The 22,657-nt window shown below is 45.5% G+C and overlaps 1 protein-coding gene across 4 annotated transcripts; it reads left to right on the forward strand.

Annotated features, from left to right (window-relative positions):
- Positions 1 to 8,847: 8,847 nt before the first annotated feature.
- Positions 8,848 to 21,930, forward strand: Mphosph6 (M-phase phosphoprotein 6). Of its 4 annotated transcripts, none has more exons than XM_052728786.1 (5): positions 8,848 to 8,968; positions 12,926 to 13,038; positions 18,444 to 18,534; positions 20,211 to 20,305; positions 20,703 to 21,930. In XM_052728786.1, exons 1-5 carry the CDS (start codon positions 8,918 to 8,920, stop codon positions 20,833 to 20,835), a joined length of 483 nt encoding a protein of 160 aa, XP_052584746.1. In that variant the 5' UTR covers positions 8,848 to 8,917; the 3' UTR covers positions 20,836 to 21,930. The 4 variants fall into 4 exon arrangements, with proteins under 4 accessions (XP_052584746.1, XP_052584747.1, XP_052584748.1 ...); XM_052728787.1 differs by having other exon boundaries at positions 20,214 to 20,305; XM_052728788.1 differs by lacking the exon at positions 8,848 to 8,968 and adding an exon at positions 8,991 to 9,694.
- Positions 21,931 to 22,657: the final 727 nt, after the last annotated feature.

Here is a 22,657-nt window from a genome sequence, read left to right on the forward strand (position 1 = left end):
CTCCTCCTCCTCCTCCTCCTCCTCCTCCTCCTCCTCCTCATCCTCCTCCTTCCTCCTCCTCTTCTTCTTCGTCTTCCTCTTCCTACTTTAAAGCTGTAACAGGAAAAAAGATCCATAAAGTGCAAGAGTATCTTAAATAAAACTTACTATATATAATAACTGAAATCATAAGACCACTACAAACATACTTATACGAAAAATATGGACTGTGATTTTATGGTGGTGGGATTCATATTCCTGGAATGGCAAGACAGCACAGTCTGCCAAAGGCCACTGCACATGGCAGGGCTTCTCCTTTTTGATCACCAGTTTGACTTCTTTAAAGTGGTTTCTCTCCTCTCTCCTCTCTCTCTCGCTCTCTCTCTCTCTCTCTCTCTCTCTCTCTCACAACAAGGACTTGAAGGTAAAGAGTGTTTGGTCTCTCCGAAACTCCAATTTGAGACCTTTCTTTTGTTCTTTGTTAACAAACACACAAATTGCCCTCTCAGGGAAAATAAACATCCATCTCAGCTGTGGCTTGAGCTCTATAATCAAAATGTGTTCCAGGGCTGGGGAGAGAGCCCAGCAGACAAGCCCTTGCTGTGCAGACACGAAGACCTGAGCCTGATCTTCAGCACCCACCTAAAAGGGGATGTGTGTGTGTGTGTGTGTACACACTTGTAATCCCAGTGCTTAGCGAGGCAGACACATGATCCCTGGATCTCGCTCTCCAGCCACCCAGTGTTAACTGTGAGCCCTAAGTCCTAGTGAGAGACCCCGTCTCAAAATAACAAGGTGGACAGCAGCTGAGAAGCAATACCCAAGATTGACCTCTGGCTACACACACACACACACACACACACACACACACACTCACGCACACATGCACCCATAGATCCACACACACAAACATTCATAAATAACCACACAACATAAAAACATGTTCCCCTAACAGTTCATGTCCTTATTCTTTTTCTGAAACAACCTCCTCCATTTCTCACAAATGTCTTACAGGTTTAGGCCTGTGGTTTCATTTGCATAAATTGATGATTGTTTCTCTTAAAGAAAAAATTTTTCTCCTCATAATCCTTAAAACAACTGGCTTCTTTAGAAACTCCCTCAGCAACTCCAAAGACACATTTTAACTGAACCAGCATTCTGACAGAATTAGTAGAGGGGGAAAGCTGGCTTCATTTCACCCTTGATCTTTCTTTCTCTTTTTTTTTTTTTTTTTGTAAAATGAAATAAAAACCTGTAAACTCAGTTGGACAGAATTTGCTGGCTATTCAGCTTGGAAGTTAGCAGAGGATGCATATAATTCTAAAAGATGCTGCCTCGCCCATTTAAAGAGCAGCTTTGTACTTACTCATCTGGTATTTATTAAGTAGATTAAGAACACAGTGCTGCAAGCTCAGAAAGACACAGCCAAGGATGAAACTTAGGAATCGCCTTCCTGTGCTTGCTATCCGAGCAGACAAAAATAAAAAGGCACTGTGCAATTAGACACTGACACTGTAAAGCAGCTTGATCATTTTCCTTTGATGCAAGAGAAAGATGAAATACAGCTCGACACTGAGAGGTAGGGAGGGTCTGAAAGGGGATGAATGGAAAACCCTACTCCAGGCGTTCTTCCAGCAGGAGAAGGCAGCCTCAGCACCCATCTCCACGGAATGTAAATCTGGAGCATCTGGAGGACTAGTGGGTGGGCCAGTTTGGCGACAGGAGACAAAACTGAGAGCTACAAGACAGGGCTAAGAAGATGGAAGCTGAGGCTACAAGTCAAATACAGAAAGCCTTGGCTGCCAATCCTGACCTGCATTTGAATTTTATCTCTCAGGGAACCCAGTCTGAAAGCAACGAAGAAGACTAGTGTAAAAGAGTCTTGAAGATGGCCTGAGAACCTCAACACATCCCTGCTTTCGGTCTTGCTTTCCTTTCCTCCGTGCCCCTACCCTACTCTCCGCCAGCATCATCTTCAACACGACCCGGGTTTTGTGTCACTTCAAAATGGAGCCATTCTCTCGCTTTTAATAATTCAACACTTCCCAGTGACTCTGAGGTAAAAATCCTACCAATCTAACACATGGCCTTTAGGCTCTGGACCTAGCTTGCTCTCCAGGCATGTCACTCACACAACAGCATCATTCAGACCCTTTCTATCAGCCTCCAAGACTGCCCTGCCCCTACCTCTTCTCAGGCAACATCGTAACTCCTTTCAAGGTCTCCTTTGGATGTCGTTTCTCCAAACAAGTCTCTCAGAGCTCCTCACAGTCAAATCAAGTTTCCCAGCACAGCTCTTTATGAACAAATCTAAGTCCACAGCCTCACCCGGCACATCCTTCGGGGAGGGGTTATTTGCCGAGTACCTACTAAAGAGCCAGAAATGTATTGGATACCAAAAAGTGTTTGTTGAAGTAAAAAGATGGCAGAAAAAAAAAATGAAGATATGGCAGCCAGTCATAAAATAGTATCGTGTAGGCAGGACTTCAAGAACAGGAAAACAACAGCAGAGGACACAGGAAAAGGGCTAAGTGGAGTGTGAGCAAATCTAGTTCTGTGACCAAATTAACCCGATCTGGTAAATCAGTGTAATGGTTTGGGTAAGGATATCCCCCCCACACAGGTTCGTGTGTTTGAACACTTGGTGCCCGGTTGGCGGCAGTTTGGGGTTTAAGAGGAATGGCCTTGTTGAAGGAAGCATACCAACTAGGGTGGGGTTTGAGAGCTTATGGTCCCGCTCTCCATGCCTCCTCATCGTGATGATGATGGACTCGGGAAGAGTAAGCCCAAATAAACTCTCCCTTCGATAAGTGACTAAGAAGTCAGGGTGTTGTATAACAGCAACAGAAAAGTAACTAAGCTGGGCGGTGGTGGCGCACGCCTTTAGTCCCAGCACTCGGGAGGCAGGGGCAGGCGGATCTCTGTGAGTTGGAGGCCAGCCTGGGCTACAGAGCGAAATCCTGGAAAGGCTCCAAAGCTACACAGTGAAAACCTTATCTCAAAAAACCAAAAAAAAAAAAAAAAAGAAAGGAAAAGTAACTAATACAATATAGTTATGCATATACACTAAATATATAATCAAGTGTATTTTATGTAAATATAAAATTAGAAGTTCCATCTAGCTTAGGAGTTTCCAAATCCTAACTCTTCCTCAGAATCATCCAAGCAAGGGCTAGAGAAATCAGTCAGTAAAGTGTCTGCGCTACAGTGAAGCCCTGAGCTCAGGTGCGAGGGCTGGGAAGATGGCTCAGTGGTGAACGCCAAGCGTGAGGAGCTGAGTTCAAATCAGCAGTACCAAATAAAGAGTCAGGTGTTTTATGGTACCAGTGCTGTGAGGAGGCCGAGACAGGAAGCTCTCTGGGGCTTTCTAGTCACTAACTTATCTCCAGGTTTGGTTACATACCCTGTTTTAAAGGACTAAGATTGAAAGTGATGGAACACCCTATGTCATCCGCCAGCCTCCAAATAAGCACACAGACACAGAGGCACTTAGACACTTACACACATGCACACACACAAACAATACACAAGCACACACTATCCATGCACAGCAGTCCATTCCTAGAGACAGGAAGATCCCTGTCTTGCTTAGTCTGTCTGAAATGGTGTACTCCAGGTTTATTGAGAAAACATCTTTAAAATTAAGGTGAAGAGTGATGGACACCTAACATTGACCTCTATCCTCCACACGTTAGAACACACACACACACACACACACACACACACACACACACACACACTAAATGTACACACAAAAGAATTGTCCTAGTTAGGTTTCTGTTCTGTAATTTAAAAAAAGAAAGAAAGAAAGGTCAGGGGAGAAAGAAAACATTCTCATCAAAAGCAACTTGGGGATGAAAGGGTTTATTTGGCTTACAAGTTTACAATCTGTCATTGGGAGAAACCAAGGCAAGAACAGGAGGCAAGAACCAAAGCAGAGACCATGGAAGAATGTTGATTACTGGCTTGTTTCCTGCTTCTGCTCAGCTAGCTTCCATACACAATCCAGGACCACCAGCCCAGGGGTGGCACTGCCCACATACATCAATTAGCAATCCAGACAATGCCCCATAGGCATTGCCACAGGCCAATCTGGTGGTAATTCCTCAACTGAGGTTCTCTCTTCCTGGGTGTGTCAACAAGAATAGTTATCACAAGAATCATACAGGAAAACATTTTTTAACATGCTTTAATTTCCTTTGAATATTCTGGTCATTCAATTTCCATGGTCAAAACATGTTTAGAAGTCACTTATCCATATAACCTGTAAGGCCATGTCTAGATATTTACGCACAAGTAATTGATAGGATTTAATAAGTAACCTAATATGAGAGCAAAGGGATGCCTTGCACTGCTTAGGTTTTGAGGCTGGTTGTCCTGGATTCACAAGTTGCGTGTAACTGGCAGCCAGCCAGTAAGTACTTGTTTAATGAATGAATCAGGGAAACAGGAAGAGGGAGCACGTTTTGTGAGAAGAGTCAGATTTGATGTTGGATATATGCGTTTCCCAATGAACAATGAAATTCTTTGTCTTCTGGGACTCTCAACAGCACTCTCCCCTTTCCTGCCTTAAGCGGGTGTCTGTCCTTGTCACTGCCATTTGGACCAATAGAATGACTCTCTCTTCCTGGAGGAACAGCAAGATTTTTCTCTGAAGCATTACCCTCCCCACTATGTGGTCTCACTGGGATTATAAATCAGGTCCTACCCTAAACCAAGACAAAAGGGAGACTCTCCTTGACTTTGAAATTGTGAGCAGTGTGTCCTAAGCACAGAGGAATCCACCATGTTCATCCATCCTTACAGTGGCAGCTTATATCCATTCCTGCTTCCTAGACCCTTAGTGGTCCTGGCTTTTGCTCTTTTCCCTTTGTTCTCAACCCTCCTTATCAGTTCTAGGAACCGCTGAGTAACCTAATAAATCTGTCTTCTACAAGTCCCTTCAATACCTGGTACTTGCAAACAGATGAACAAAAATATTAAGTGGTTCTTAATGTGCCAGCTGCCTTGAGTCACTGCAGAAGAGCTCCCGCTGCCGGCTCCATAATCTTCCACTCCAGCTCCGGCACTGGGAAGGTGTGTGTTGGTGCTACAGGCAGTTCTGCAATCAGTACTGCAGAAACGAAGGGGAGGAAGGATGAATGGGGAGAGGGACCCTTTTCTTAATGGAACTCATAACTGTGAAGACTCAAGATAATTCTGATCACAATGTTTTCTTAGTTGTATATAATCACAACAGGTTATTGGGTACAACATCTATCTTGAGCTCTATAATTTAATACCATCAAAAGATTAAGGAGACATCTCCCCTGTGGGGAGTAATTCAAAGCTACAATTACATTATTGGTCTTAAATCACTCCTTACATATTACATTTTGAGAGGTAGGACCTTTGGGTATTCATTTTAACTATCTGCCTTGTCAAAAATACAGAATATTGTTGAGTTGACTGGTTGAAAACTTTGGCCTTTATCCCTCAAACAAGTGCTGAAGAAAAACAAATCAAAATCCAGTGTTCTGTGGTTGATATATTATGCACCCCAATAAAATTATCTGGGGATCAGAGAACAAAACAGCCACTATATTAAACATAGAGGTTAGGCAGTGGTAGCACACAACTTTAATCCTAGCATTCTGGAGAAAGAGATCCATGTGGATCTCTGTGAGTTCAAGGCCACACTGGAAACAGCCAGGCATGATGACACACACCTTTAATCCCAGCACTTGAGATCTCATGTCTTGTTTGGGAAAGACACATGCCTTTAATCCCAGGAAGTGATGGCCAGAAGCAGAAAGGTATAGAAGACGTGAGGACCAGGAACTAGAGGCCTTTTAAGTCTTTAGGCTTTTAGCAGAAGATCAGCTGAGATCCATTCAGATGAGGACCCAGAGGCTTCCAGTTTGAGGAAACAGGATCAGCTGAGAAGTTAGCTGTGGCTTGTTCTGTCTCTCTGATCTCTCAGCAGTCACCCCAACAGCTGGTACTGAGTTTTGTTTTTTGTTTTTATTAAGAAGACCATTTAAGATTCATGCTACAGTGTTCAAGCAGACGAGAAATAACAGAGGTCCAAAGGAAAGTTATGGGGCTTTTACCTGCCCTTGCTGTTTGTGCAGAGGCTATCATATCCACCAACGTAGATGTTTTCCTCTTCTAACCCAAAGCGACTCATCCTTCAAGAGTTAATTCAGACACCCTCTAGTTTCCTGGAGATAGATGAGTCACTCCTTCACCTCTGTTTTCTAACACTTCTTTCAAGATCCCACACAGGAGTCAAATTCAGAGTTAGAACATCGGTGCAAGGACTTCTTCTTTACTGGGTACAGAGTTTTCAGTTTTGTTTTTTGTTTTTTTCCATAGCTGAGGACCGAACCCAGGGCCTTGCGCTTGCTTGGCAAGTGCTCTACCACTGAGCTAAATCCCCAACCCCCCCCCTTTTTTTTGTTTTTTGTTGTTGTTGTTTGTTGTTTGTTTTTTGAGACAGGGTTTCTCTGTGTACCTTTGTGCCTTTCCTGGAACTCACTCTGTAGCCCAGGTTGGCCTCGAACTCACAGAGATCTGCCAGCCTCTGCCTCCTGAGTGCTGGGATTAAAGGCGTGTACCACCACCGCCTGGCCAGAGTTTTCAGTTTTGCAAGATGAGGAACGGGTGACAGGCAGCAATGGTAGCATGGCCATGGGAATGACTGGGAGACCTTTCCTTGGACTAATGACACTCTTTTCTTACCTGTTTAAGAAGACTGTTGGAGACTCACTTTGCCTTTTCCAGGCCAGAGGAGCTCAGGTACCCTTGCTATGCCATCTCTGCCCAGCAGGCTCTTGTCACAACTGTAATCTACAGTTATGTGATGCCATCACTTTTCTATGACCACCATAACAAAATACCTCAGACTGGCTACATTTATTTCTTACAGTTATGGCCAAGGTGGCAGTAGCTTTGGCTTCTCCTGAGGCTTCTTTCCTTGGCATGGAGATGGTCATTCTTTTAGCATACACACATCTCTGGTGTGCTCAGAAGTTTTCATCTTATAACACAAGGCTGGAGATGTAGCTGAGTGACAGGGCACTTGCCTGGTGTGTGGCTCTGGTTTTCATCTCCAGCACACACAAAAAAGAAAAGAAAAGCAAAAAAAAACCAAAAACATGCCCGGCATATTGGATTTGGGTTCATCCTGAAGGACTTGATTGAACTTAATTGCCTCTTTCTCTCCAAACAGTCACATTCTGATATAATATGGGTTTGGACTTCAATCTATGAACGGAAGAAGGCAAACGTTGGTCACGTGGTTAGACCAGTAACAAGGTAACAGGTAGTAAACTCGGGGACCAGATCTTGGTTCTCCTTTGGGGAACTGCTATACCCTCTTCTTGTCCACTTTACCTCCAAGTCTTTACACAACAGTATTTTCTTGACTTTCAAGCCTTCCCACTCTGATCTGAAGAGGAGCATCCTGGACTAAATTTAAAGTGACCCTAAAAGTCACTCCCCACAGTAGTTTTCTTTCTTCCGTGGTACTTACTACTTTTTAATGTACAGAATGCCAGCTCCAGGAAAGGGTGGTAATGTGTTTTTAGCCACTTGGTACTCTCCAATGTCTCACTCACAGTTATGAGTAAATGTGTTTCTGTAACCACTTAACACATTATGTCTTTATTTACTCCACTGAGAAAACCTTCAGGGCTTTTAATATCCGGAATGCTTTATGAATCTCAGCTTTACCATTTCTCCAGCAGGTTGCTTAATACATGACAATGATGTGTTCCTCAGTGTTTTCACAAGGGACAGCAGCTAGCTCAAAAAAAAAAAAAAAATGACATCCACTGCATGCAAACAGCTGAGATGTTATTAGGTGTCTTCCAAAGTGTGGAACCTGAGAATGGCCTGGGGGGAAAAATGCCTTCAGGAGGTACAGTGAGCACTAAACAGGAAAGTACTAAAGCTACTGCATTTACAATTATTTACCTTAATATAGGTCTCAAGGTTTTTTACTTCTTAACAATTTACATTTGTTTGTTGTGAGTTGTGGGCATGTGTGAAGTCAGAGGACAACTTCTGTCCTTCCATCATGTGGATCCCTGGGGTCAAACTCGGGTCCTCAGGCTTGGCAGCAAATGTCTTCACCCACTAAAGCATCCCAGGCCCCTTCACAAGTTCTTTGCCGCCTTTCCTTGCATACAGCCCTTGCTAGTTCCTGTTATTCTTCCTGTTTAACAGGGGGAATCCTTCAGCCCCAGAGACGCACAGCCAACAGGTGCGTGTATATATCAGGTGCATGTATATATTTACCAGTCCTCCATGGTTTTCCGCGTGGCGGTGCAACCGCGCAGCATCACTCTCAACCCTGGGTTTGTGGGCACCTCTTTCACCCTGTGACTAGACTAAAACAGCGACAGCAGCGGCTCAGGGCTACGGGGAGTTCTAGAAAACGAGCCACATAGGGAGCCAACCAGTCGTGTTTCTAAAACTTTTAAACTCTGGCAGCAACCTCATAGGCTTATCAGCAAGGATCCTACAGACAAGGCGGTTAGGGGGTCTCGGGAGTAGCGGAGGCGACCCGAGGCCCCGCTCACAGCTCCAGCGACCTCCCCTTAATCTGCCTTCCTGAGGTAAACCCTCGGACCCTGCATCGCAGTCGCCCCCCACCCCCCGGAGCAGCGGGAGTTTTTACCAAGCTTCTTGGGGAGAGACGCGCTCCCAGAGGAGCAGAAGGTTGAGAAGCTAGAGGATCCCAGGAGCTCTAGGCACGTGGGCGGGGCAAAACCAGGTGCTGGGGCGGGGCAACGCCACGGGGTGGGGCTAATCGGGGGCGGGGCAGGGAGGTGAGGTGGGGCTAAAGCTGCGGCGAGTGAAGGCGACGTGGCGAGGGGCGGGGCACGTCTAGTGCGACGTCACGCTGAGCGCAAGCGCGGTGGCGCGGCTAGCTTCCGGAACTCTACCCAACATGGCGTCTGAGCGCAAGACTAAGTTATCCAAGAACCTGCTGCGCATGAAGGTGCGGGGGTCGGGGGTTGCTGGGGAGTCGGACGGGGCGGCTGAGCTCCGAGATGTCCCGCAGTGACTCGGGCCGAGGCGACGGGCAGACTGGACCCCAGATTGGCCCTGGACGGCCGCGGCAAGCGTACCCATTCATTCGCTCAGCCCGCGTGCCACTGGGCACTGGGGGTGAGATTGTGATTAGGCAGACTCGCCTGAAGCCCGAAACCGTTGTGGGGACCGAGCTTGCACAAACATAAGAACCTGCAGTGTTGACTGCGGTGACTGCTGAAGTGTCAGCGCCGCCTGGGAACTTAGGCTTCTCGCGAGAAGTGGTCCTTAAGAAACAACGTGAGAGGAAGTCCGGTAGTGTCCTAAACTAGTCCCAGAGGGAGAAAAGAAAATCACGGACATTTCCAAGAACAAAAGGTAGCGCGGACATCTGAAAGACAAGGAGCATAAAACTAGTCTGGAAAAATGAGTTAGTGGTCACGACATCCAAGGAATTTTGTGAGCCAGATTGAAGTTTTGCTCCCCGTTATCTCATGAGCAGTAGGAAACTGTTAGCCTGGCAACAGTCTCGTGAATTGTAACTTTTCAAGGCTACTTTAACTGTACTGTGGATAGTTAGAGAGAGGCCCAGCCCTACAACACATAAACTTACAGTCAGAAAGACCAGCTAAAAGGTCCTGTGTTCTGGATGAAGATTGTCATTGTGGTGGGAATGGAGAAAATTTTAAGTGAGGTAAAATGAGTTGTCCATCAACATTTAAACAAAATCAGTTTTTTAAAAGGTTTATGCTTATTTTTTCTTTATGTATGCCTATATGTCTGTAATATACACCATGTGTGTTCAGGTGCCCATGAAGGCCAGAAGAAAGTGTTGGAGCCCCAGAAACCAGAGTTGTAAGCTGCCAGGTGTGGGTGCCGGGACCTCCGCAAGAGCCAGAAGTGCTCCTAGTGGCTGAGCAACTATCCAGCCCCATGCCATGATTTTTAAATTCAAAACTGAACCAGTTTGAACCAGTAGAAGTGACTTGGTGGGATACATTTGTATCCTAGTCAGCTGCTTAGCAAGTTTGTGACCAGCTTGGACGAAAGTGTCAAAAAGACAACAACAACAAAAAAACTCTGAATCAACCTAACTACAATCTGAAAAGGAGAGTGAGGTTAAAAGCAGACGAAATGAACACAAATTAAGATGGGGGAAGCTAAATCTTGAAAGTTAATACTAATAGAAATATTTACAGTCCTTCCTGTATTCAGACATTGTTCTTGTTTCATCTATAATAGACCACTTTTTTTTTTTTTTTTTTTTTTTGGTTTTTCGAGACAGGGTTTCTCTGTGTAGCTTTGCGCCTTTCCTGGAACTCACTTGGTAGCCCAGGCTGGCCTCGAACTCACAGAGATCCGCCTGGCTCTGCCTCCCGAGTGCTGGGATTAAAGGCGTGCGCCACCACCGCCCGACTATAATAGACCACTTAACTCACACAGTAACATTTGAAGTAGCCACAGTCATTATCTCTGATGACCCCTGAGGTATCTGAAACAGAAGTAACAGCTAAAAAGACTGGTCATGGGGGTCCAGGGCCTTCGCTTGTAATGCGTAGTCTCTTCTACCTGTCATTGAACACACAGGTGGCGCTTGACTTAAGCATCTCACTCAACAGTATTATAAAAATGTGTTTAACACAGCTGCCCTACCTATGAAACAGTATAGTTTAGGCACACAGTCCACTGTAGAGTTTCTCTCGTTTACCCCTAAGATGATGTGGCTTTCTGGGAGTGGTGGTCCATTGCCCCCACCACAGTAGAGTCTCCCGTTACTTATAACTAGCACAGGAAAAGATCAGAAGTCAAAGTACTGTTTCTGATGGGTGATATCAGATCCCCACCATCTTAAAGGTAGTTCATTAAGCTAACCTTTTTAAGGTGTGGGCTGTCGGTGCTTATGGTGAGGCTCAAACTTAAGAGAATGGTGGCATCTCCAAGAAAAGGAAATAAGGTATGAATGAGTTTTACTGTATTGAGGGTCAGGAAGTAAGCATTCCCTCCAAGCTTTGAATGCAGTTGAGTTGGAGTGCGGCTAGGAGTAAGCAGGATGAGGAAGGAGGGTGGGCAAGTTGCCCCTAATTTAGTTTGGGGAGTACTTCTTTTTGTACATGAGCAAAAGTTGAGTCTTCACCAGTTTTAGCTATTTGTAATCATACTGATTGCAGAGAAAGGGAGTGGACCTGGGGAGCACTGAATAGTCTTAGCTCTTGGAATGAGCCAAATGAGCGTGTGCTAAGCAGTCAGGGTAGACACTAAAGATTTGCCTTTAAATTTTTTAAATTTTAATTAAAGCAGTTATTTTCCCTCACCCAAGTGAGCAAGATCCAACTGGACGTGACAGGTGTGTGGGAGGGTATTACCCATGTTCTGTTTGCCTTAGCAGCCATATTGACAGAGACCTTGCTGGTGGGACGGGAGGTACTATGCACAGCTAGAGCGGTGTGAACTGGGAGAAGGCATGGAGCAGAGATGCTTAGGGCAGTCACAGGCAGTGTGGCTGTGCAAGTATGAGAACATTGAACATTTAATCCTGACTCACTTGTTTTCAGTATTTATTTTAATTATTTTATGTGGGTGGGTGTTTTGCCTGTGTGTATGTCTGCACCACATGAGTGCCTGGTGCCGAAGGAAGCCAGAACAGGATGTCAGGTCCCCTTGAACTGGAGTTACAGAGGGTTGTGAGCACCAGTGTAGGTGTTAGGAGTCGAACCTGTCTCCTCTGGAAGAGCAGCCAGTGCTCTGAATCACTGCACCATCTTTTCTGTCCTTTTTTATTACATTTCTTTTGTGTGTGCCATGGCACATGTGGACAGCTTACCAGTATTGTTTCTCCTTCTACCAAGTGGGTCCTGAGGATCAACTCAGGTTGTCAGCTTTGGCAACAAGTGCCTTTAGCCACTAAGCCATCTTGCCAGGCCCGTCAGTATTGAATTCCTTTGGCTGGGGCAGCTATTTAGGATGGAGATACTTCTAGTGGGAGAAAAGGATGTGGGTAGAAGGTTTGCCAGGGTGGTGGTTTGGATAGATAAGGTTCTTTTCTGGACCTTAGAACGGGGCTTGGTGTGCTTTGTAAAGGGCAAGATAGTGAATATTCTAGGCTTGTAGGCCAGTCAGGACCCATAGCACTACTGAGCTCTGGACCCTCAGTTTTGAGTGAGGTGAGTGAAATTGCTAGTTTTAGAGTGTGTCCTGAGATGCTGTAGAATCAAAATTGAACTTCTTCCTAAACCTCAATGTAGCCATAAGTTTTCTCAGATCCTGCCCTGCCCCGTGGTCCCTCAACCACTTAATAAAATATTCATTCAGAGGTTTAATATTATTTACAAACTGTATGGCCTATGGCAGGCTTCTTGCTAGCTTACTCTTTTATTTTAAATTAACCCATTTCTCTTAATCTATGTTTTGCCACGTGGCTGTGGCTGGTCTATTGGCATCTTGCTTCTTGGGTGGTAGCTAGGCATCTGTCTCTCCTCTCCTTTCTTCTCTCTCTATATCTGCTTGGATTTCCCGCCTGCCTCTAAGCTGCCTTGCCATAGGCCAGTTCAGCTTTATCTGTCAACCAGTCAGAGCAACACATATTCACAGCATACAGAAAGAAATCCCATAGCACCTCAATGTACTTTCTTCACAGCCATAGTGTGTTCCATCCCCTCTATCCAGTGTAGATATGTGTGACTATCTGTGTGCCTTAAAGCTTCTGCTGAGAAGAAATGGGAGATACAGGGCAGTTAGGATTACACCAAGAATGTAAGGGGCAACATGGGCACCTGTACTTTGAACCACAAGGGAGTCTGGAAAGCCGAAACAAACCCAGGTTCATTGGTATGCAGAGGACTGTTGCTGAACTTGTCTGCCGGGTGGCCTGTGTACCCACGGTGCAGATGAGCAGGGTGCTGATGCTGGCTTGGTTTTGTTTTGATAGTTCATGCAAAGGGGCCTGGACTCGGAAACCAAGAAACAACTGGAGGAGGAGGAAAAGAAGATGATCAGCGATGAGCACTGGTACCTGGATCTGCCAGAGTTCAAGGAGAAAGAGTAGGTTTGCTGGGGTGTGTAACCACGGGTCGGGAAGCCCTGTGGAGCTGACTCATCCTTCTAGTGCAGCGCTTTCTGTTCTTCTAAAAACCGTTAACCTGTCTGTTCCACGTGGACTCAAACGAAGGCCCCAAGGTGGGTTGTACGTTAGGCCTCCCCAGCTCAGTTTCTGTAACAGTCCTTTGGCAGGCCCGGGATGTTTGTTTTTATCAGTATTACACTGAATGCCATTCATGTCACAAACATTGCTACATTGGTAGTCTGTCCTAAGCTAAGCCTGTCCTATTACCTTAGTTAACAAATACTCACAGAAACCCAGGAGTACCCAGCATCATGTGTTCGCTTTGCTCTTGAGGAACTGGAGTTTAAGAGGGTTGATTGCCCAGAGCCATCTGCCCGGTGGGAAGGCAGCTGGGTAATACCTGAGGCGGTTTTTCTTTCACTTCCAAGCCTGACTAATGCTTGTAAAAGTCTTGAGTCGGAGAGTGGTAGATCACCTCATCTATTTGTCTAAATCCTGGAAGTTGTGTGGCATTGTTGCTTGTTCATTTTCTTACCTCAGCATGGTTTATTATTTTATACTTTTGTCGAATGGCTGAACGTCTTACCTACAGTTACAGGAACATATACGTCTTTCCTTTTCCCCTGTTAATATGCTGTTTGGTTAGCTGTGTTCTTTTTTACTTTTCTGACTTTCTCTAGTCCTTTGGGACTGTGACGTATTCTCCTGGGAAGAGAAAGTCCAGATTCCCCAGAGTGATGAGGAGTGACTTTTTTACTCTGTGTGCTTCTTACAGGCCCAAAATATTGATCATGACGAAGGAGGTTTTTCTTTCAAGAGATAATATACGTGGGAGGGGGTTAAGCAGGGGAGGTGGCGGGGAGTAGTGTAAAGGAACCTGGAGACAGTGTGAGCAGGAGTGTGCAGAGGGACTAGCACAGGTGAGGAGCAGTCATTTAATTTTGTGTGTTGGTTGAGTTTGCACCAAGTCTTCCAGGTGTTTATCAAAGGTAGGACAGTTCTGTCTCATTTGGGATATTTATTTCTTTTCTAATACAACATACTGTTCTCAGAAAATAACTTGGATTTCCTTTCCTGGGAAAATAAGACATAAATAACTTTTCACCATTTTATTGCCATGGCGTGGAGAGAGACTGAGGCGAGAGCGTGGTGTAGGAGCTGATTCTCTGCTGGAGGGTACAGGCAGCCCGGGGGAGCCCAGATCTCTGGTTCCATTTCCTTTCCTTGCATTATTTGATGGGTTAGCATCACCCATGCTGAGTAGAAGTGATGAGAGCAGATGTCTCAGGCAAGCGCTGGCTTGTCCATTCCAGGTATGGCCTGCAGTGGGTTTTGGTCGATGCCCCTCATGAGCAGGGTTAGTTTCTTTTCCCCTTGTTGGCTAAGGGCAAGTTATATTTTTGCTTTTTAGTAAGAAACTTACATGATTATTATTTCCTGTTAAAATGTCAGGCATTACATTAATTTCTGAATATGAAAACCATTGTTTTTTTTTTTTTTTTTTTTTTAATGTTAGGAGAGAAAGAAGTCTTGCTGTGTTGGTCTTGAACTCCCAATCCTCCTGCCTGGGCTCCCTGAGTGCTGGGATTATAGACATGTGCCAGTGTGCCTGGCTCAGACATATACCCCATTTAGTCATATTTGTCTAGTTCAGTTCCATAATTTTTATTAATAGTTGTGGCTACATTCATAAAAATATAATCTATACATTGTTTATAATGTCTTTGATTTGGGCCATAGGTCAGTTGCTAAGTATTCATACCTCCTTTCTTTTCCCAGTTTGTATAAAATTGATAATAATCCATTGTTTCTTCTGGAATGCTGATCATATTTCACCAGTGAAGTGATCTGGGATCTGAAGAATTCTTATCCAGATGATTCTCAGTAAGGAATTCAGATCTGTTTTCTTTAGTAGATGAGGACTGTACTGTCTTTAAAGCAGGGTCTTACTCTGCAGCCCATGCTGGCCTCACATGCCACCCTCCTGCTCCAGCCTCCAGGTACTGGGGTCGTGGTCTTCCCGTCATGCCCATGGCAGCTGCCTGCTTCACATGGTTTTTTTCTTGATTGTAGAATTCATGTCTGGTACTTTCTTGCAGTTACCACTTAAAATTCAAGTTTCTTGATTGTTTCTTTGGCATTCATATTTTCATTGAAATTCTCAGGCATGTTTATAATACATTTATAATTAATAAACTACTTTTTTAACTAATTCCACCATCTCTGTTGATTTTCCATCAGTGAGGACTGTTTTCTGCTTCCTTGTGTGTCTAGTGATTTGTGTGTGAGGGTGAACATTGCTGAGTCTGAGTTCAGTTTTCATTAATAAAGTGTTGACTTTTGTTCCATTAGACAACTGACTGGTATGCTTGTAAGCTTACTGTTTGTTACAGTGAGTTTTCTTGTCTTTGCTCTGGCTAAATTAGCCATCTCCTAGTTTGGGTCTTCTTGCTAGGCATCATAGGGACTGATCTCTTCTCTGGCTGGACAGAACTCAAGCATCCCCCTGTTCTGTGCATGTTGTAGTGCTTGTTCAATGTATATGGCAGGATACACTTTATATCCCAGATATGGTAGGCTAGAAAATGCCCCTACCCCAAATAACAAAGACCCAAGTGTAGCTATAGTTCCTTGTCCTGCCTGGCCCACAGTCAGGACAAATCTCTCTCACCCGCCAGTCCCGCAGCCGCTCAGACCCAACCAAGTAAACACACAGAGACTTATATTATTTACAAACTGTATGGCCGTGGCAGGCTTCTTGCTAGCTGTTCTTATATCTTAAATTAACGCATTTCTATTAGTCTATAAGTTGGCACGTGGCTCGTGGCCTACCGGTACCTTACATGTTGGTACTCATGGCAGCAACTGGCAGCGTCTCTCTGCCTCAGCCTTCCTGTTCCCAGAATTCTCTTCTCTCCTTGTCCTGCTTATACTTCCTGCCTGGCTACTGGCCAATCAGTGTTTTATTTGTTAACCAATCAGAGCAACACATTTAACATACAGAACATCCCAAAGCACCCAGGGCTTCATCTCTGGAACGTGTAACCTGTGGCAAAAATGACTTGCTGCTGTGATTAAGTTAAGGATCTTTAGGTACGAGATTATTCTGGATTATTTGGGTAAATTCTAAATAAAAATTGTGTTTTCTGGCATGCTAGTCTGGTTTTCATTGCTGTAGTGAAGTGCCTGAGGCTGGGTGGCCTAAGGAGGAGAGAGTGTTATTTAGCTCACAGTTCTGGAGCATCAAGGGCATGACATTGGTATCAGCTCAGCTCTATCAGGAGCCTGGTGTGGAAGGAGTTTGTGAGTCAGGTGGCACCTTGAGTCAGGAAGCTAGAGACACAGGTCAGGCTCTGGCTCTTTTGTTATTCCCTGAATGCAGTGTCCCTGGCGACTTCCCATAGGCCCCATGTCTTAAAGGCTCCATCACCCTCACATGGCCTCACTGGAGACCAAGCCTCCACCACATAGACCCTTAGAGGACCTACCATAACACCTTGAAAGAGTCCCAGAAGTAAGAAGGCTTTGACTACAGAGGCAAAGGTTGGAGTGCTGTGTTCCCTGGCCAGTAATCCTGGCACATCACCAGCTGGAACGGCAAAAGATGATTGTCTCTGGGGGGGTGACAGTCCTGCTCCAGCCTTGGTTTGCACTTGTCTCCAGAGTGATCCGGTGTCAGTCACACGTTTATGCTGTGAGACCCTAAGTTTACAGCAGCTTAAGGTAATTACAGGGGCCACAGAACACTGCTGCCCCAGAGCACTGTCCTCCCAGGAGCACCTCTTCATTAGCTGTGGACTTACCTGTGGCTGTGCACTTACTATTCAGCCAGAGAGTCACAGAGACCTCACAGCAGGCCAGCTTCCAGAGTGTCTCTTTCTGTTGTCCTGACCCATATATTCCAGCCACCTCTGTGGTCCTGAACTGGGGTTTGCCTCTCCAGTTCAGCAAGGCTGGCCTCTGTTCTCTGTGGTCCTGAACTGGGGTTTGCCTCTCCAGTTCAGCAAGGCTGGCCTCTGTTCTCTGTGGTCCTGAACTGGGCTTTGCCTCTCCAGTTCAGCAAGGCTGGCCTCTGTTCTCTGTGGTCCTGAACTGGGGTTTGCCTTTCCAGTTCAGCAAGGCTGGCCTCTGTTCTCTGTGGTCCTGAACTGGGGTTTGCCTCTCCAGTTCACCAAGGCTGGCCTCTGTTCTCTGTGGTCCTGAACAGGAGTTTGCCTCTCTAATTCAGCAAGGCTGGCTCTGTTCTCTGTGGTCCTGAACGGGGGTTTGCCTCTCCAGTTCAGCAAGACTGGCTCTGTTCTCCTGCTCCCAATGGCGAACTTGCTTCACTTGGCATTTCTTCACAGTTGTCACAGCCCCATGCTTTCAGTAGTTCACTGTGGAAACACTTGTGTTCAGTTTCGTCTTGTTGGCTATCGTAGTGCTAATTGAGTGTGGTTCCTCCCTCTGTGGCCTGGAATGGGAGGACGTGTGTTTGTGCTCTCCCACCCCCACCCCACCTCTGTGGTGTAAATGTTTTCTTTTCTGGCACCATGTCTGTACTAGGACATCCACAAGAGCACAGGTTCTTCCTAGCTGCTCCCCAGCCCCTGGATACACCTATGTGTGTTTATGAGCATTGGGGCTGGGGGGGGGGGGGGGCGGTGCGGGAGAGCAGGACCCCATGAAGGAGTCCAAGGCTAGGCCTATGCTGGCTTGCTGGAGAATGTGCTCACCTTGGATTTGGGTCTTGAACTTGTGACTAAAGAATCACTTAGAGACACTTAGGTCTGTTCCTGGAGCAGTTGTGCCCATAATGTCTGTGCTTTCACTTGCCACACCCACTCAGCAGCTGCAGTTTGTTCTGAAGCATCATTTCCAGTCCTGCTGGTCCAGCTTTCCTGATATCTCAAGCTCCTTCTCTGCTGAAGCATAAGCCATCAAGGCCAGTAAGCCATCAAGGCCAGTCTTCAGTCTTTGGTGTTGATAGCCACGAGCCCCACCTACTCACGCCTTCTGAGAACTGCCCAGGCCAAATGTTTCCTGCCTGCCCTGTGTTTTCATTGGCCTCCTCTCCTGAATGTTTAGTGAGCACTTGGGGTTGTACAAGAATCAGGTATTTTGCTTCTGCTTTGGAAAGTTCATCAAGAATTCTGAGGTCTTTGTGTGATATCATCATAGAGAAGTTGGAGGAAGACCTGCCTGAGCCCAGGGCTCTCATCTCCCAGTGCCTTTGCTGGCTGGCTGGATCAGCTTTTACTTCTAACCCTGGTTAGACATCTCACTGTGCTCTTGCTTGTGCCTTCTGAGACCTGGAAGATGGATTTCTATGCAGGCTTGACCTCGCTTCTGTGTTTGGTTGTAAGCAAATGCACTGTTAATACGGGTTTCTTATCCTGCTCAGGAGTTTCATCATTGAAGAGCAGAGCTTCTCACTATGTGAAGATCTTCTCTATGGAAGGATGTCGTTCAGAGGATTTAATCCTGAAGTTGAGGTATTAAATATAATTGCTTCAAATTTAAAAATTTTTTACAATTGAATTTTTTTTCCTGCCAATAATTGAGCTTCGGTCTCTCCCCACCAGGTACCATTTCTCCTCATTATATGAAAAATAACAAGTCTTGAAATATTGCCATAGCTATTTAAAGAAATTGCAGCGTGGCAGTCTGGTTTTATGGAAGAATTGAGTGGGTAATTTAATATAGCGGTGTGCAGTCCCTGATGCTGCCACTGCGTTAGCTCCAGCTCAGTCTTTTACAGGAATGTCAAGACTATTCATGCGATGCTGTTAGGAGAAGTTATTTTCCGGCATCTGTAAATGTCTTTCTTAATGGAAAAACGCTACTTAAAAATGGTATCATTTGACTTAGTAATGGACGGGTTTTAATCCAAGCTGTTAAATAGATTTTTATTTATTTATTTATTTTTTTAGTAAATCCCTTGTAAAGTCTGTTTGAGAAATGAGTGTTCACCTTGTGACTGGGCTATTGGTTAAATCTCCTGACTCAGTGTCACAGCAAAGCAGGCCTTTACTTTGTCGAATTTACAAGAACTCTGATGCCTATGTTGGGAGCCCTCCTCTGGATTGGTCCATGCAGATGTGTGGTGTAAACCTTTAGCTTCTGCCTCTTTAGCCGTGGTTCTTCAATCTGGGAGGTGACCCTGGGCCTAGGTTATATGCCGGCTGTCCTGGACGTTAAAGGATGATTGAGGCTACCCCCAAACCCCTGGCCTCCACCCTCTAAGTGCTAGTAGCTAGCACACATGCTTCCTTCAACTCAGCTGTGGTGACTAAAAGTGTCTCTGGCCATTGTCATCTGTCCCCTGGTGGGTAAAACGACCCCAGATGAGAATCACTTTTCTGAATGCCTCAGTCACCTAAGCCCACACTGAAGTTTATTTAAACATTGGAGAGGTGGGTGGGTGGAGAGAGAGAGGTGGGTGGTATTTTTGTGGAGGAAATGCATGTGGAATGTACATTATAATCAAAGTGTTAGAGTTCATACAACCCTGTTTGGGTGTAGTACCCATCTTCTCTGCCCCAGCCTCCTTCACGCTTTAATGTGAGGCAAAAGGAAAGAAACATTTGGGGTTTAAGAATCTGTTGTTCACAGAGTGGGGCTTAGGTGGGCAAGCCCCCCCCCCCCAGTGCCTCCTCAGTGGGAAAGTTGAGGTGTAACACCTAAGAAAATGGCCGGTCACTGGGCTCACCAGGAAGTGAGTCAGCCCCTCTTCTCTCAGCGGAGGTTTCTATCAGTCTTATAAGTGTTCCTTAGCCTCCCTTTGTTATAAGGAAACCACTGTTGCGAGGTTTGTCAGAAAACCAGTCAGGAGTAGGGGAGTGTGAGAGGGAGATGGAGGAGGAGTGCTCAGGGACATCATGAGATGCACTGTCCTCTTTGAAGTGGGGGCCTCTGCTTTTTCACCTGTTCTTCCCCTCCCACTGTTAGCCTTGTGCCCCTTTAATAGGAGTGACAGGAAGGGGGTGTGATCTAAATGACACTCACCTGACGCTGACCCAGCTGTTCTTAGGCTCCCAGCCGGTGCTGTTGGCAGCCGTGACGTGAAGTTCTCACAGTCTCACAAGGGGTTCTGTGACTGAGTTTCTGTCAGAAGACAGCCTGACACCAAGCCTCCCTGATGGCCCGCACTGGTGTGTTTGTTTTTCAGAAGTTAATGCTTCAGATGAATTCTAAGAACAAAGCCGCGGCAGAAGAAGAGGAGACAGTGGAGGTGGATGTGTCGGATGAAGAGATGGCGAGGAGGTAACCGTGCTCTAGGAGCTGTTGGAGACTCCCGGTGCTCTGACAGCATGGGCTATGGAGCTTTAAACCTAGTGCGGGGTGGGGGGGGGGGGGGTGCGGGGTGGGGGGGTGCGGGGTGGGGTTGCACGCTGCTCCTAATGGCCCAGTGGCTTCTTGCTGGGCACACTGGCCAGGAAGGCTCCCTTCCAGCAAGTGTACTCAGTGTGTCTGGGGGATGCAGAAACAAAACCAGCCGAGAATTTAATCATCCTTAGCCAGCTGTGTGGATTTTTAAATCGCGCAATCTCTTTTTATCATAAATTTTGTTTTCTTACTGTATTTGGCTTGGTGTTTTCAGCATGCCTTGATTCCTACTTTTTTATTTGAAATTAAATTTGTGCTGCTATCATCCTAACAGATATGAGACTTTGGTGGGAACAATTGGAAAAAAGTTTGCCAAGAAGAGGGACCGAGCCAATTACGAAGAAGATGAAAATGGAAATATAAAACCCATTAAAACAAAGAAGATGTTCTTAAAGCCCCAAGATTAAAATGGATGCCTCGGATACACAGATGCCTGTGAGCACAGCGGGTTTGAGGTCCTCCCCATGGCGTCTGTAGGGGTTAATGCTCCATCCAGTGTTACCTGTAAGGAGTGTGCTGTTGTTGAGACAGATGTGTAGTGGATGTTATACATCCTTTCAGTGGCATTCTTCAGGGTCTTCAATGTGTGGGCACATGCCGCTCCTGTTTGACCTGGGTTTGATCTGTGTGTGTGTACACACCGACAGGACACATGTGAACAGCTCTCTCTCACTGTCCTGGAATGACTGTTGTAACCTCATTATTGCCATTGTTTCAGCTGCCCTTATATTTATAGTTTACTTTTTTTAATCATGTCAAGCCAATTCATCCATTCACTTTGGAATCAAATATTAGAGAACTTCCCAGAAGTGATTGATCAGGAGCAGACATGTCTCTCTAACCTGAAATGTCTATATGCTGCCGGGTCTTTCTCGTCTGCAGAGGTGTGGTTTTTGATTATTCAAAGCAGTCAATTGGGTTGTTTTTCTAACATTCTGTAATAAACTTCTGTTTTTGTATACCTTTCTGGTTTTTTTACACTTTGAAACAATTTTAGTCTTACTTAGTGATACAACCTTATGCAAATAATAACTTATGAGGACTAACCATTAATTAAGACTGTACTGATATGTAAGATTGAAACAAAAGGTTTCCTTGTGTCAGTCAAGAACAGTTACCAGTTTCTTAGGGTACAGCTCGATAGAATTGAGCACTGACTAGACCCCATTCTAAGTACATCAGCACATGGAATTGTCTGTCTGTGTGGAGATGCCTGCTGAGATTTCTGACCATTACCAGTAAAGGACTTGCCTTTCTCTGGATCCCTGTAGTCTACAACTGTTGTGACCTCAGCACTGTGAGTTAAGTTATGTGTTGACTTTGCCATCCAGTCAAGAATACTCAGGTAGGCCTGTTACCAAAGAGGTATAGTGAGTCCCCTAGAAACTGACCCTAAACCAGCTGGGATTCTGCTCACTTTAAAGATACTTTCTGTACAGCAGACATTTGCAGTTTATTAAGTAGAAATAAAGATGAATTTCTTTCAGGAGTGGGCTGAGTTATATTTAGAAGCATTGTTTGTATGTCAGCCATGTGATCCAGGGTTGAACTGAGGCAGATACTGAGCTATGCCTTTCCAAATTCAAATTTGCCCTCTGTATATGGTAGTCCTTAGATATGGGGGAAGGCTCTGTTTTAGGAATTCTGGAGAATATCATGTGTGAGAATGCATAAGCACCTAATAGACAGTGGTACAGTGTGTGCACCATCCCCAGATTAAAAACAGTGCTGACTCCAATACAGATGTAAAAATCATCCTTATGCTGTGTTGTTTGAGGCATAACGAGAAAGTCAACACCTTTGACACAGGGGCAACTTTATCCCTGAGTTGTTGGCTTGTTTGGAGACAAGGCCTGCTATGTAAACCTGACTGGCCTGCAACTTGCTGTGGAAACTGGGCTGGCTTCAAACTCACAAAGGTCTGGCTGCCTCTTCTTCCCCAATGCTGGGATTAAAAGTGGGGCCACCACACTCAACTTCCCTGAATATTTCTCACCTCTGTTGGGTCACAGGTACTGATCCCATGGGTACAGGGGTCCAGTCATAACCTGCCTCTGGCATTTGCTTGGGGCTGACCAAGGTTCATTTCTCCAATGCCCACCAGCTTCTTTCTGGGGTGCCTGAGTAGAGATAAAAGGGAAGACCAGAGGAGATCAGAGTCCTTCCACATGCGTCCTTGATGTTCCTATTCCTTCATCCTGGTTGTTGACACCAGTGTTGGGAACCAGT

Source organism: Peromyscus californicus, unplaced genomic scaffold, assembly GCF_007827085.1.
Source record: "Peromyscus californicus insignis strain IS unplaced genomic scaffold, ASM782708v3 Scaffold_8__1_contigs__length_139910024, whole genome shotgun sequence".
NCBI lineage: Eukaryota > Metazoa > Chordata > Mammalia > Rodentia > Cricetidae > Peromyscus > Peromyscus californicus.